Below are 11230 nucleotides of genomic sequence, written 5' to 3'. Positions count from 1 at the left end.
AGATGCTATAAAATAGCCTTTTATTCTAAATGAACCTGCTATCTATATAGAGTGTGATAATGAACGCGGTGTTGGAATGCCATGCTGAACTAAAATTTGCGAACTCTGTTCCAGTGCTGCTTGTTTTTCTATAACAATAACTTCATCGAATTCCAAATCAAATCGAAGAAATTCTTCACTAGTCTCATCTATCAAATTGGCAAGGTGACATAAATTTTCCACTCGAGTGCCATTAAAGTGCAATAGCTCTGTATTTGTTAGGCATTCATATCCCACATTGATTCTTGCATTCAATACCTGCGACAGAATAACCACTTGTTCATTCGCAGTTCTCTTATAACCGTATAGCAACTTGTCCAGTAACTTCACTGGAGCCTCAAAGTCCCACTTTTCGCCGTATTCTGAACGAAGATATGGCTCACTCAAAGCTACAAATACTAAACCTGCAACAGTTAAGTACTCAGGAACTGGCCTTTTTTCATGTATCGGTACTAACAAAGGAAGCTCAAACAAAGGATAGGAAACTTCCATGATATTGCCATTTCGAACGATACGAACCGTACAGGATTCTCCAACAAACTTGAGAGTAATAAGATAATGAAAGTTGATTCTCTCACCACCACGATAAGAGACTGTTCCATCATTTGCAATAGGTACTCCATCAAAATGTGTAATGACGTCACCTTTTTGAAGTACTTTACTACAAGGAGATGTTGGCGCTATCTGTGCTATTATTAGTTTCATGAAAAATATTTCATGCTCACCCACCCTTTTTATCAGAACACCTCCACTTTCATCACTTAAATGAAAGCTTTTTCTAAGATACTCGTTCTCCATTCTCTGAAACTCAAAACCACAATAACAAAATCCAGTATAATAGCCATTTCTGTCAAAGTCATCGAGGAAATGTTGAACTACTAGCCAAGGAATAATGTAACTAAATAATACTACAGTTTAGAAAGCTGCAAATAAAAGCAAACTCTTCCTAACCCAATGTTTTCTGCCTCTGTAGTGAGCAAAGATTGAAAAGCGATTCCTACACATTCAAAGCGACTATTGAACGCTGGTCCACCACTATTTCCAGGATTGATTGCTGCGTCTATTTGAACTCCGAGTAAATCGATTGCGCCGTGAGAATATTGTTGCAGTTCTACTCTACTTACGACTCCTGCGGTCACAGATATATTTTCTCCACCAATGGGGTATCCTACCACAGTAACAGCCTCCTGAAGATAGGGTAAACGACCAGAAGATAGACATTCTACACCTTCCCAAAAAGATTCATCTTCCACGGAAAGTAAAGCTATATCACAATCATTGCCAATCGAAACTACTTGGGCCATATATTTCTTCTCACTTCCTCGTTTCTTTATCTTCACTACTGTTGAGTGTTCAACACAATGGGCATTGGTTAAAATACGTCGATTCCCGACCGCGAATGCAGTGCTTGTACTATAGGTTTGTCGCCTCTTCTGCCAAGGCAAAGAATAATTGGGTTCACAGTGAGTAACATACAATTTGAAAACCGAATCCAATACATCTGCTGGAAAACCAGCACTCATTTCAACATCCTTTACGTTGTCATCGTGCATATAATCCTCCACTTCAACCTCATCTTGAAGACACAAATTACTGTTACCTAACTTGCTGTGGCTTCGATCCATCTTTGAGCGTCTATTCACTCCCCCAGATATTCTAGATGTTTGATCAGGACTCGAGCTATGATATAACAACTCCTCATCCAAGTCTGTATTACCAGACTTTCTTTCTCTCGACTTGCGTCTAACATCTGAACAACAAGTTGGAAAAATAAGTATAACAAGTATAAAAGACAACTCACTTTCTGTCATGACAACAAACGACGGTAAACCCCGATTCTTTATTGTTCAACTAAAGTCATCGGGCAATGTGTACAACTTGGAAGAAAGAATGCTAAATAAAATTCTTTTACGGGCATTGGAAACGTCCTCTTGAGTAAAGTTAATAACTCGACCTTGCTCAAGATGATGTGCAAAAAGAAGCAGATAAACACCACAGTTATTCGTGTCTCTCTGGGACGGAATATCAAAACAGTTCACTATTCTCCAACCGCTTGGTTCTAAATCCCTCGCTTTTGTCTCACCGTATTTTTCTGAAACTTCATTTATCAACCAACGGAGTAAATTCGAGCATACTTCTTTCACCGGTAACCTTCCTGGATAGGGATCCAAAAATAGTACTTTTCGCGTTCGAAGATCCAAACAGGTTAGGAACCAATGTACTTTAGAATGCAAGATGGGAAAAAGCAATAGGTCCCTTTGAAGGACGTCTATCTTTGAAGCAACTGTCCACTGTCTAACACCAGCAAAGTCAAATTCTTCACCGCTGCCACAAAGTCTAGTGTAGAAGAACGGACTAAAAGCGAATATATGAGGCCTAAACAAAACATCTCGTATTTCGCTGGCGGTTGTGTTTCCTGCTATAAAGAAACTGTCACTTTCTCCTATTAAAAGTGATAAATAGCCATCAATGACTATGTCCGTAATCCATCCATCTTGAACCAGAAGTTTAAGCTCTTCAACAGGTATCTGAAGCTTTCCACCAGGTGAAAGTAAAGTAACTTTATTCTCAGAGGACTGCTGCAAGAAAATTTCTATCCACTTTTCCTCTTGTTCGTCTAGTGGAGTGAACAGTGTTTTGGAAAAGTCCAAGGACTTTAAAGACTTTAGTAGCGTCTTCATATTTGAATAATTTTTCCAACACTATGATGAGTAAAAAAATTTCTATTTATCTTCCTTAAAAGAGTGTCTTCATTAGTTGAAAAGACTTGCCCTTAAAAAAAACTGAAATTATGAGGATTCGTTTATTTCAAAACAAAGCAATGGTAAGCAACTCTATAAAAGTTTCAACTCTAGTTTTAGACTGGATGATTCAGCTCCTGACTTTCAGCTTGCATCTTTAAATTGTCCATAATAAAGTTAAGGTATGCAATGAGCTGTCTAAAAGCAGGATACTTTAAATCCCTAGGAACTTGAATGGTGTCTTTTAACAAATTCAGAGAACTTGAAATAAGTGATAAGTTATCCAATACAAAGTCTTGCATTGAGAAATATCCTTCAATAAGCACATTGGATACAAAACGGAGCATTGTATCCAGTGTTACGAAATCAGTTGAGTCATGAGGTATACCGAGAGAACTCCTTAATACTTCTAGGATAAGAGTTCGCTCATGAATCAACTTGGAACTTGCTAAAAGTCTATTTTGAGACTCAAATGGATCCTTCTTCACTTGCTTCATGTCCATATTTCTCATATCAGTTTCCATTCGTTCAGCAATTCTTTTTGCTTGAGGAAGAATTTCGGTATGATCAAACTGGTAAGGAAGTGCTCTTATCATGGTCATTTCATCACTTCGAATATTTTGGTACACTGGTCTTCGACTCAATGCATCGAACCATTCTTCTATGGCAGGAAATAGTCCTCCAGTCTTCCGCACTGGAATTCCCTTGTAATACAATGCTGTTGCAGCAATAGCATCCATGAAAGGTGCATATAATATGTCAACAAGACTAAAATGCTCTCCAAAGAAAAACGGACCGGGATAAATGTGCAATGCTTCTTCGACTCTATCCAAAGTAAAATAAAATGAGTCCAGGGATTCTTCTTCACTAAACAACTTATCGAACCAAAGCAACCAAGTATTGGATATCCTTCTTTCCAAGCGTTCAAAGTCATATAAATCTTCCTTCATTTTCTTGGTCATGCTTTCTGGCATAAGAGGTTTTGTCTCAGGAAATCTGTCTTCAATATATTTCATAATTACAGGAGAGTCGTAGACTATCTCACCATCAATTATTGCAGTTGGTACTTGGCAACGAGGATTGATATCCTTATACCAAGAAGGGAGTTGAAACATATTCAAATACCAAAACCTATAAGGAATACTTTTCTCTTCCAACTGAAAGCATATTCTTTTTGTGTATGGACACCACAAATTTTCATCTGTAAATATAACCACTCTACAGTCTTCATGTCGCTCCCACTCACCCAACCGATAACTATAAACTTTCGAACCAAGAAGCTGCGACACTTTGGACTCTAATTCTGTCCAAGTTGGAATAGAAGCAATCAAAAGTTGTGCCAGTTTTACAGCAGGACTAGACCGAACCACCTCTCTGTTAAATAAAGGAGAGTCTCTTGAGGAAAACGTACATATATTGTATTTTCTACATGAAAAAATGTTCTTTGCCTTACAAAGTCTTCTCTGTTTGGAAATATATGAAGAAAAAGCAACGAAACAAGTGCCACTCATAGAAGAAATAAAATGTGATCGAAACAAGAATCTGATTGAAATGCGAGTCAACTTATTATTGTTTCGAGGTAAATAACATCGACATTCCCATATAGCACTTTTTATATACTCTTGTGACCATTTGGTCAAAACAAATGAAAAGACGACATCTCTACATTTCATAGAAACTTTGTGGAGTCAACATTCTTAAGAAGCAGGAACGCTTTGATTATGAGTGTTATCTCTTTTGGGATTATCCAATAAGCAAAGCCACTTTATATACTCCGTATAAGGGACTAGACACGGGTTTGTGAGTCTTTAGTGGGTCGATCTCTCATGAAAACAGCTGCATAGAACATAATAAAGAATGGCAATAGGAAATAGTAGAAACCAGCGATGCAACCTAATAACCACCGAAATGGAAACAATAGTTTTTGTTGCCAAGTATAAGGCGACGATAAAGACTCCTGCATCGGACCCAAACGACATACCGGTTCGCTAGGTCCGTTAACAGGCTTCTTACCACTTATAGTCAAACCCATAATAAGTCCGTGCTCTCTAATTCCTTTATAAGCTGCAGGGCCAATATAAGACACACGAATATCTTCGAAGCCCGCCTTTTGGAACCAATAACGATATTCTTCTTCTGTAGGAAACAACATCCAAAGATCACACCAAAATCTTGAAAACCAATGAGTTGCTCGGACAGGGCCAATAACGGTGGCTACTCCACCGCACCTTAAGACCCTGTATGCTTCTGAAATTCCTCGCTGAGGCTCTGGCCAATATTCTATACTACCTGCTGAAATATAACGGTCAAAAGAATTCGATGGAAAAGGCAAATTCTCGGCGTCTCCTTCCACGAAGTTTACACTGGATAATTTGGGTTTCTTCTTCGCTTTAGCCATTTGATGAGGACTTTGATCTAACAGCGTTATGTTATGGGCATCCACGTACTGGACTATGCCTTCTGTGGTAAAACCAGTACCGCCACCAGCGTCCAAAACTTTCAGGTCTCGGCTAACAAGTTCAGCTTGTTTCAAGGAAGTATCTCTCATTTCTACTGTCCAGTGAAAAGGGTTCACAATAGTATCATAAACAATAGAAAGAAATCGATAAAACCAAAATGCTTCCTTTTTATGTTGAATGAGCCCTTTTTTTGCTCTCTCCGTCATGTTACTTAAGGAGGCATCTGTTAGGTTCATGGTGCATCTATTCAGCTTTAGAATAAAGAAAGTACTGCGTTTTTTTGAAAGAAGACTTTTACAGGAATTACAAAAGACGCCTCGTCTGAAAGTTTCCGTTCCAAAAGTAGAAACAATCCAAGCCATAGCGTTTTGAAAGTAACGAATTATCCCAAACAATTTTAGCAGCTTGAGATGCAAAATGGTCTTCAAAGTAGATACTACAGAATAATCATAAACCGTTCCTTCTTCTTTATCTAAATGTGTTTTGAGGACCTGCTTCTTGAGTTTCCACAAGTCATATTATGTCCAACAACTCCTCATAATGAAGCCCTGAAAAGGGAGTATTTCCAGAATTTTATATTTTCTGGGCTTATCAACTCAAATCAATTACATACTCAACCGACACAGTTAAGTTTTCGTTTATGGATGTACTTAAAACTCGTTTGTTGCTTTCAGCTAAAGTTTATTGAAACACTGAAAATATAGATACTAAATCACATTCAAGTCAAAGGAGCCTAAATATTCTATTGTGTACATTTAGAATTATGGTTTCAAACAACATCACGATAGACATGAGAAATGAAGTTCCTCAAATGAAATGCTGTAAAGCCTAAGCATGCTGGTATTTATTTCAAGCATTATATATTCTTTACTGAGTAATAAGAAACTATAACTTTTGAAGGTGAGCAGAGAGAGATATTGTATTATCAAAGGTATATTTCAAAAAGTTTCAAATGAAACCCTACAACCTATTATTAACTGCAAAGTATTTATAAGATGAAGGCGATCCAATATAGCATTTCACACCAAAGGCATATGTGATCTCACATCCTTTTCGACTTGGTCTTCAATCTCTGTGGAATGATTTGAATTGGATTGTGAAGTTGACAAATGAACTTTTCTTTGGGAGTCATCAATTGGTTCTTCGGAAGAAAAATTCACTGACAAATGGAAGACATCGAATCTATTGTATCCTCCAGTTATATCATGTATCTTCTTCCAAAAAATTCCTTGACTCAAGTTGATTTCTGCTACCACCAAACCTTCTTCCTTACTGAGTGGTTCACCAATAATCTCTCCTTGAGGACCTACTATCATCGAAATGGAGGGAGATGAAAACTCCAAAACGTTTCGCGCAGAAGTATCATACTCTGAAACAATGTCTATCAAACTCTGATCTTTGCAACAGCAAGCAACAATATTAAATAGTTTCCCTTCAAAAGCATGTGCTGCAGCACGAATACGTATTGCTTCATCTAATGAATAATTGGTACTACTCTTTCTAGTTATTGGCCAACAAGGAGGATATGTGGAAATGTGTATTTGTTCTCCTTGTGCAATAAGACTGAAACGTGCCAACGTGTTGGTATTTTCACCACAAATGAGGGCACCTACTCTACCCAGTTGGTTGGTCGCTAACACTTCGAGACCACTTCCATCTCCATTTGACCAAGTCAGCTTCTCGGCAAAAGTCGGAACGAGTTTCCTATGCTTCCGTTTAAGAATTCCCTTGTCGTCAAATATAAGATTGCTGTTCCATAAAGTTCCTAAACTGTGTTTACTTCTTTCCGTAATTCCAACAGAAATATGAATTCTGTTTTCTCTGGCTATCCTCGCAATCTTTTCGGTAATATCACTTGGTACTTCCACAGAAGTTTCATAAAGTTTTTTGAAAAGCTCGTGCTGATCCAGTGGAGATAAAACTAAATTCCATACCGGAAAACCTGGAAGAAACGATTCTCCGAAAGCTATCAACGCTGCCCCTTGTCTAGCTGCTTGGATAGCATAAGCTTCAAGCTTTTCTAGAGATTTTTCAACATCAAAGTAAACTGAAGACACATGAGCAGCCGCAACTGTCACATTAGGGAAGTTCCAGGAACCATAGGCTGTCATTTAGAGAAGAAACCAAATAAGCAGAAATTCTCTGGAATCATGACAAAGAGAAATTCTACAATCCATTTCGTTCCTTGTTAAATAATCGACTATAGGAACAAACAACTTTTTAAAGAAGTCTGATGAAAGACTAAGATATATATTTTGGCTAACAAAACAAAGTGACAGAAACTTTTGCACTAGCATGTCTGTTCTATTACCATTATTGTTGTTCGCCAATTCGTGTATCTATCCTAAAGACACTTTTCATTCGTAAAATACTTTTGATACTAAATAAAATGAAAGAACAGGGTACCCAATGACCCAACAACAGTTGTTATTTTCGAGATAATGAATATTCGCCATATCAAAGCAATGTGAAGTTTGTCTATGAAGGGATTGATAGTTAGCTTCTGTTGGATTTTACTTTTCGCAATTATGGAAAGTTGAAACATTCAGTGGTCGATTGTAATGATTGATTTTGAGGATTCATAAGTTTTGAAGAAAATTGTCAACCTCTATGTAATCTTACAAGAGAATTTTGAGCATACATCAGATTATGTCACCATATAGAGCTTTGAGATAGACTCTTTGAAGACAGAGCTGACGATTTAACAAAAATTGAAAACTTTTAAAGTGACTGCTTCTATTGTCACTCGTTGGCGCTTCCTGGTAAAGTTCTATCAGTTCCCTTGTGAAAGAATAGATTTTCTAACAAGTGATTTTGCATTGCTTCCAGTTGTAAGCCATTTTATTGAGCCTCTTTCTTTATTATAGTAGCAGTTTGTACAGTTGTTTGGAAGACAAGTAATCCCTTTCTCTTTCTTTCACAAAATATTCTCAAATGGAACTTTCATCTGTTATGAGTATATTCCAGTGACCTGCAGCATAACTCCATTTATTCATAGACAAGACCATTCAAAAAGAGGTCGTGAATTCTTTTGATCCTCGCAGAAGCTTTAACGATACTTTGTCATATAAGCACACTGATGTTGTTCCTTTCCCAAAAGTTTCTTTTGAATGTTCGTCGTCATAAGAAAGTCGTTCTGCACTTAATAAAGGAATGACTTGAACTCTTTGCAATAAGATATAAAAGCTTGTCAGTTGAGGTTCAATAATTCCCACTTCAAACTCAAACTTCAATTTCGAAAAAAAGTAACTGAAAATAATATTTTCTCGTGAGATTGGTTGCTGCAAATAGTTCCTAATTAGTATTCTGAAATATCGATAGTGTCAATTTCATATCAATCCAACTAGTTATCAGACAGTAAGAGCTTCCTCCAAACTATATTTATTCTTTTCACGACTTTAAGAAAAAAATACGGTTAATGGATCCGTTCATATTCTAAAGTTAGTAAGAAAACTCTTCAGTAATGCCAATAAGCAGTTTGGCTNTTNCGGTGGGATCATTGATACCCATGCGAAGTAATGAATCTTCATTAAGTCTGGAAAGCGAAACTCTGCCAAACCTTGAAAGTTTCCTAAAACAGTAGGCAACATCCTCTTCAGAAAGACCACAATGTTCTCTTNGGAAAGTATTCCAATCAAATGATGAAGACAAAGAACTCGATGCTGCAACCCTTTGTTCGCCTCGTGTATCTTCTTCTTCCACTTGCATAACATTCCAATTCNTAACTGGGTTACCCCTCTCCATGGATTGAATATTCCTCTTAGAAGACTGCTCAAATGGTGCACGACTCNACAGGTCTNTCNATGAATTTTCCAACAGATTTGAAAGTGGTCTGAGTTGGTCCAACCATAATGGATGGTCTCCAAAAACTCTATCTNGATCTTCACTAGCCTTGCAACCTNAAAAGGATTTGAGAGAGCTGGTAGAACATACTNCAACTTGACAATGAGGAGGAATCCATAGCCATTCTTCCCTTGTATTCTGTGGTTTTGTCGCAGAATTGATAGGACTAGAGACAATATGATTGTTATGGTCTTCATAATAAATTCCACTATCCAATACCCAATTTTGGTTGTCTTTCNGCTGTTTGGATACTTCTGCAGTATACTTGTTGCTTNCAATAAACTGAATTGCCATTNTATTATGATTCTCCAAGTCCAATTGTGACGCAACTGGATGTAAAAATTTAGCACATTCTGCTTTAATCNTAGAACGTCCAACACCAGGACTTGACATTTGATAACACTTCNATGCAATCCCAATCNAATAGATCCTCCGTTTGTTCNAAATATCACTTGCACTGGTTTCAGTTTCCATGGATATTTGCTCTNCAGAAGATGCATCTTGTCCAATAAGAATAGAATTGTCGCTAGTTTGTGTTNCTCGAATAAGAACATCAGGTCCACTGGAGTTTTGCCTTGTAGGAATAAATATTCCATCATTTGATAACCAAGTTTCAAACAACGGCTTCCAAGCACTCNCATGATAAGTTTCTTCGCTGGCACTATGAATACCAACAACTGTGGAACTCNATGCTGGAACATACTTGAGAATAGGATCCTTTTCGAATTCTCCTNCCACTCTCCGCCCAACTTTTNTAGGAATATCTTCTNCAAGACTATGCCGAAATAGACTCNATTCACCCAATCTGGAACAAAAACACCATCGAACATAAAGAATAAGAGTAAATATAATTTCAAACTTGAAACCACGACTAGAAGGTGAGTCAAAGCGACTAATGGATGAAAACAAACTACAAATAAAACGAATAGGAGGAACATCCCAGCATTCAATTTCGATATACTTTNAAGCAATTTTTGGAAAAACCAACTTGACAAATGTTTGTTCTNTTGGGTTGAGACTTGCTTCAATCTCTTCACCGTGTTCATTCTTAGAACAATTTTCGTAATAAAAACCAAAATGATTAGCAATATCCAGAACATATTTGGAATCAAGTCCCATAGATACACCACCCAACAGAGTCTCTTCCATAGGAATACGAAATTCTNACATACTCGCGAGAAGCATAGCAGTGAAAGTAGTCNTTGCCTCTGGTGTCCTATGAGAAGGTCTCNCCGAAAGCGAAGAGTCAGGAGGAATTTGCTCTNTTCTACTTTGGATTTCATCCTCTGAAGGATCAATGGATCTCGAAACAATTCTACAAGTCTCGCACAATTTCTTTNAAACATAAACAACGTAATAAGGAACACCACCAGTATAACTATGTATTTGTTTAAAGAACCAATCGTGTCCTTCTGGATGATTAGGAAAAAGAAGCTTTNGAATAGATTCATTATGATGCGTCGTATTTTGTATAAAGAACTTGACAGTCTCTTCTGAAAAGGGATCCAAACGAAGAAAAGACAACCTTNCTCGTGAAATACTGGCATCTCGTTGTCTTGTGATAATAGCATCTGATCTTCCTGCGACAACACAAATTNCAAAAGGCCTGACTNACAAACTGGACAAGACTCTAAAAAAGGCACGATAAATGTTGTGCGCCGGAGTTGGTCCATAACTGTATATCNAATCCTCAAACTTGGAGAATTCAAAACCTTCTNAAGCTCCAATTTCGTCAATGAATAGATATAAATAACGTTTTTGGGTAACTTGCAAGAGTTTCTGCAGCCATTCTTCGGAACTATTCNTGCAATAAAGAACTTGAGATAGCAATTCTGAACCGTTTGGAAACTCGGCAAGTGCCTTCTTGCTTNTCCACTTCNAAAGTGTCGTTTGAAAACTAGTTCCGTTTGGTACTTCAACAAGGTTCNACTTGACATATAAAGTTTCATTAAGCAAAGCGTCCAATGCACGTTCGCCTNCATTTTCACCCCTTGCAACGCCAGGAAACATATTGTTCNTATTCNAATAACGCAACAAGCTGTCTTTGTTGGCCAAAAGAAAGGTTTGGAAATTCTCCCCAAAAGTGCTTTTACCACTCCCATACATTTGGGGTGCATAACACACGTTTGGTCGCTGACCTGGATACAC

The 11230-nt window shown here is 37.6% G+C and overlaps 6 protein-coding genes across 7 annotated transcripts; all 6 read right to left on the bottom strand.

The window, feature by feature from the left end:
- Positions 1–4: 4 nt before the first annotated feature.
- Positions 5–1860, bottom strand: Gasu_48430 (serine-type endopeptidase). 2 transcript variants are annotated; one of them, XM_005704007.1, is made up of 3 exons: positions 991–1860; positions 769–937; positions 5–723 (listed from the first exon to the last, which is right to left on the bottom strand). In XM_005704007.1, the coding sequence occupies exons 1-3, from the start codon at positions 1848–1850 to the stop codon at positions 43–45; spliced, it is 1710 nt and encodes a 569-aa protein (XP_005704064.1). In that variant the 5' UTR covers positions 1851–1860; the 3' UTR covers positions 5–42. The 2 variants fall into 2 exon arrangements, with proteins under 2 accessions (XP_005704064.1, XP_005704063.1); XM_005704006.1 differs by having other exon boundaries at positions 5–937.
- A 3-nt stretch (positions 1861–1863) lies between these two features.
- Gasu_48420 (SUMO-specific protease/ cysteine-type peptidase) lies at positions 1864–2740 on the bottom strand. The gene has a single exon (XM_005704005.1). It carries the CDS (start codon positions 2718–2720, stop codon positions 1887–1889), a length of 834 nt encoding a protein of 277 aa, XP_005704062.1. The 5' UTR covers positions 2721–2740; the 3' UTR covers positions 1864–1886.
- Positions 2741–2750: 10 nt separating this feature from the next.
- Gasu_48410 (glutathione S-transferase) lies at positions 2751–4480 on the bottom strand. The gene has a single exon (XM_005704004.1). The coding sequence runs from the start codon at positions 4451–4453 to the stop codon at positions 2897–2899; it is 1557 nt and encodes a 518-aa protein (XP_005704061.1). The 5' UTR covers positions 4454–4480; the 3' UTR covers positions 2751–2896.
- A 49-nt stretch (positions 4481–4529) lies between these two features.
- Positions 4530–5640, bottom strand: Gasu_48400 (MPBQ/MSBQ methyltransferase). The gene has a single exon (XM_005704003.1). It carries the CDS (start codon positions 5599–5601, stop codon positions 4567–4569), a length of 1035 nt encoding a protein of 344 aa, XP_005704060.1. The 5' UTR covers positions 5602–5640; the 3' UTR covers positions 4530–4566.
- A 264-nt stretch (positions 5641–5904) lies between these two features.
- Gasu_48390 (nitrilase) lies at positions 5905–7440 on the bottom strand. Its single transcript, XM_005704002.1, has one exon. It carries the CDS (start codon positions 7348–7350, stop codon positions 6259–6261), a length of 1092 nt encoding a protein of 363 aa, XP_005704059.1. The 5' UTR covers positions 7351–7440; the 3' UTR covers positions 5905–6258.
- A 1164-nt stretch (positions 7441–8604) lies between these two features.
- On the bottom strand, positions 8605–11229 carry Gasu_48380 (archaeal ATPase / transposase; the record flags this gene model as incomplete). The annotated part of the gene is made up of 1 exon (XM_005704001.1): positions 8605–11229. A coding segment is annotated over one exon (2549 nt), but the record flags the coding sequence as incomplete, so codon positions are not given.
- Between the last annotated feature and the right edge of the window lies 1 nt (position 11230).

The sequence above is a fragment of the Galdieria sulphuraria genome, assembly GCF_000341285.1.
Source record: "Galdieria sulphuraria unplaced genomic scaffold scaf_46, whole genome shotgun sequence".
Classification (NCBI taxonomy): domain Eukaryota; phylum Rhodophyta; class Bangiophyceae; order Galdieriales; family Galdieriaceae; genus Galdieria; species Galdieria sulphuraria.
Note: the sequence above shows the minus strand (reverse complement) of the source record. Positions and strands in the feature narration are given on the sequence as shown.

Coding starts and splice junctions, on each gene's coding strand:
- Gasu_48390 (XM_005704002.1), bottom strand. CDS start 7,350: ATGACAGCCTATGGTTCCTGGAACTTCCCTAATGTGACAGTTGCGGCT.
- Gasu_48430 (XM_005704006.1), bottom strand. CDS start 1,850: ATGACAGAAAGTGAGTTGTCTTTTATACTTGTTATACTTATTTTTCCA. Junction 938..990: donor ACAGAGGCAGAAAACATTGG/GTTAGGAAGAGT, acceptor AGTATTATTTAG/TTACATTATTCCTTGGCTAG.
- Gasu_48400 (XM_005704003.1), bottom strand. CDS start 5,601: ATGGCTTGGATTGTTTCTACTTTTGGAACGGAAACTTTCAGACGAGGC.
- Gasu_48410 (XM_005704004.1), bottom strand. CDS start 4,453: ATGAAATGTAGAGATGTCGTCTTTTCATTTGTTTTGACCAAATGGTCA.
- Gasu_48420 (XM_005704005.1), bottom strand. CDS start 2,720: ATGAAGACGCTACTAAAGTCTTTAAAGTCCTTGGACTTTTCCAAAACA.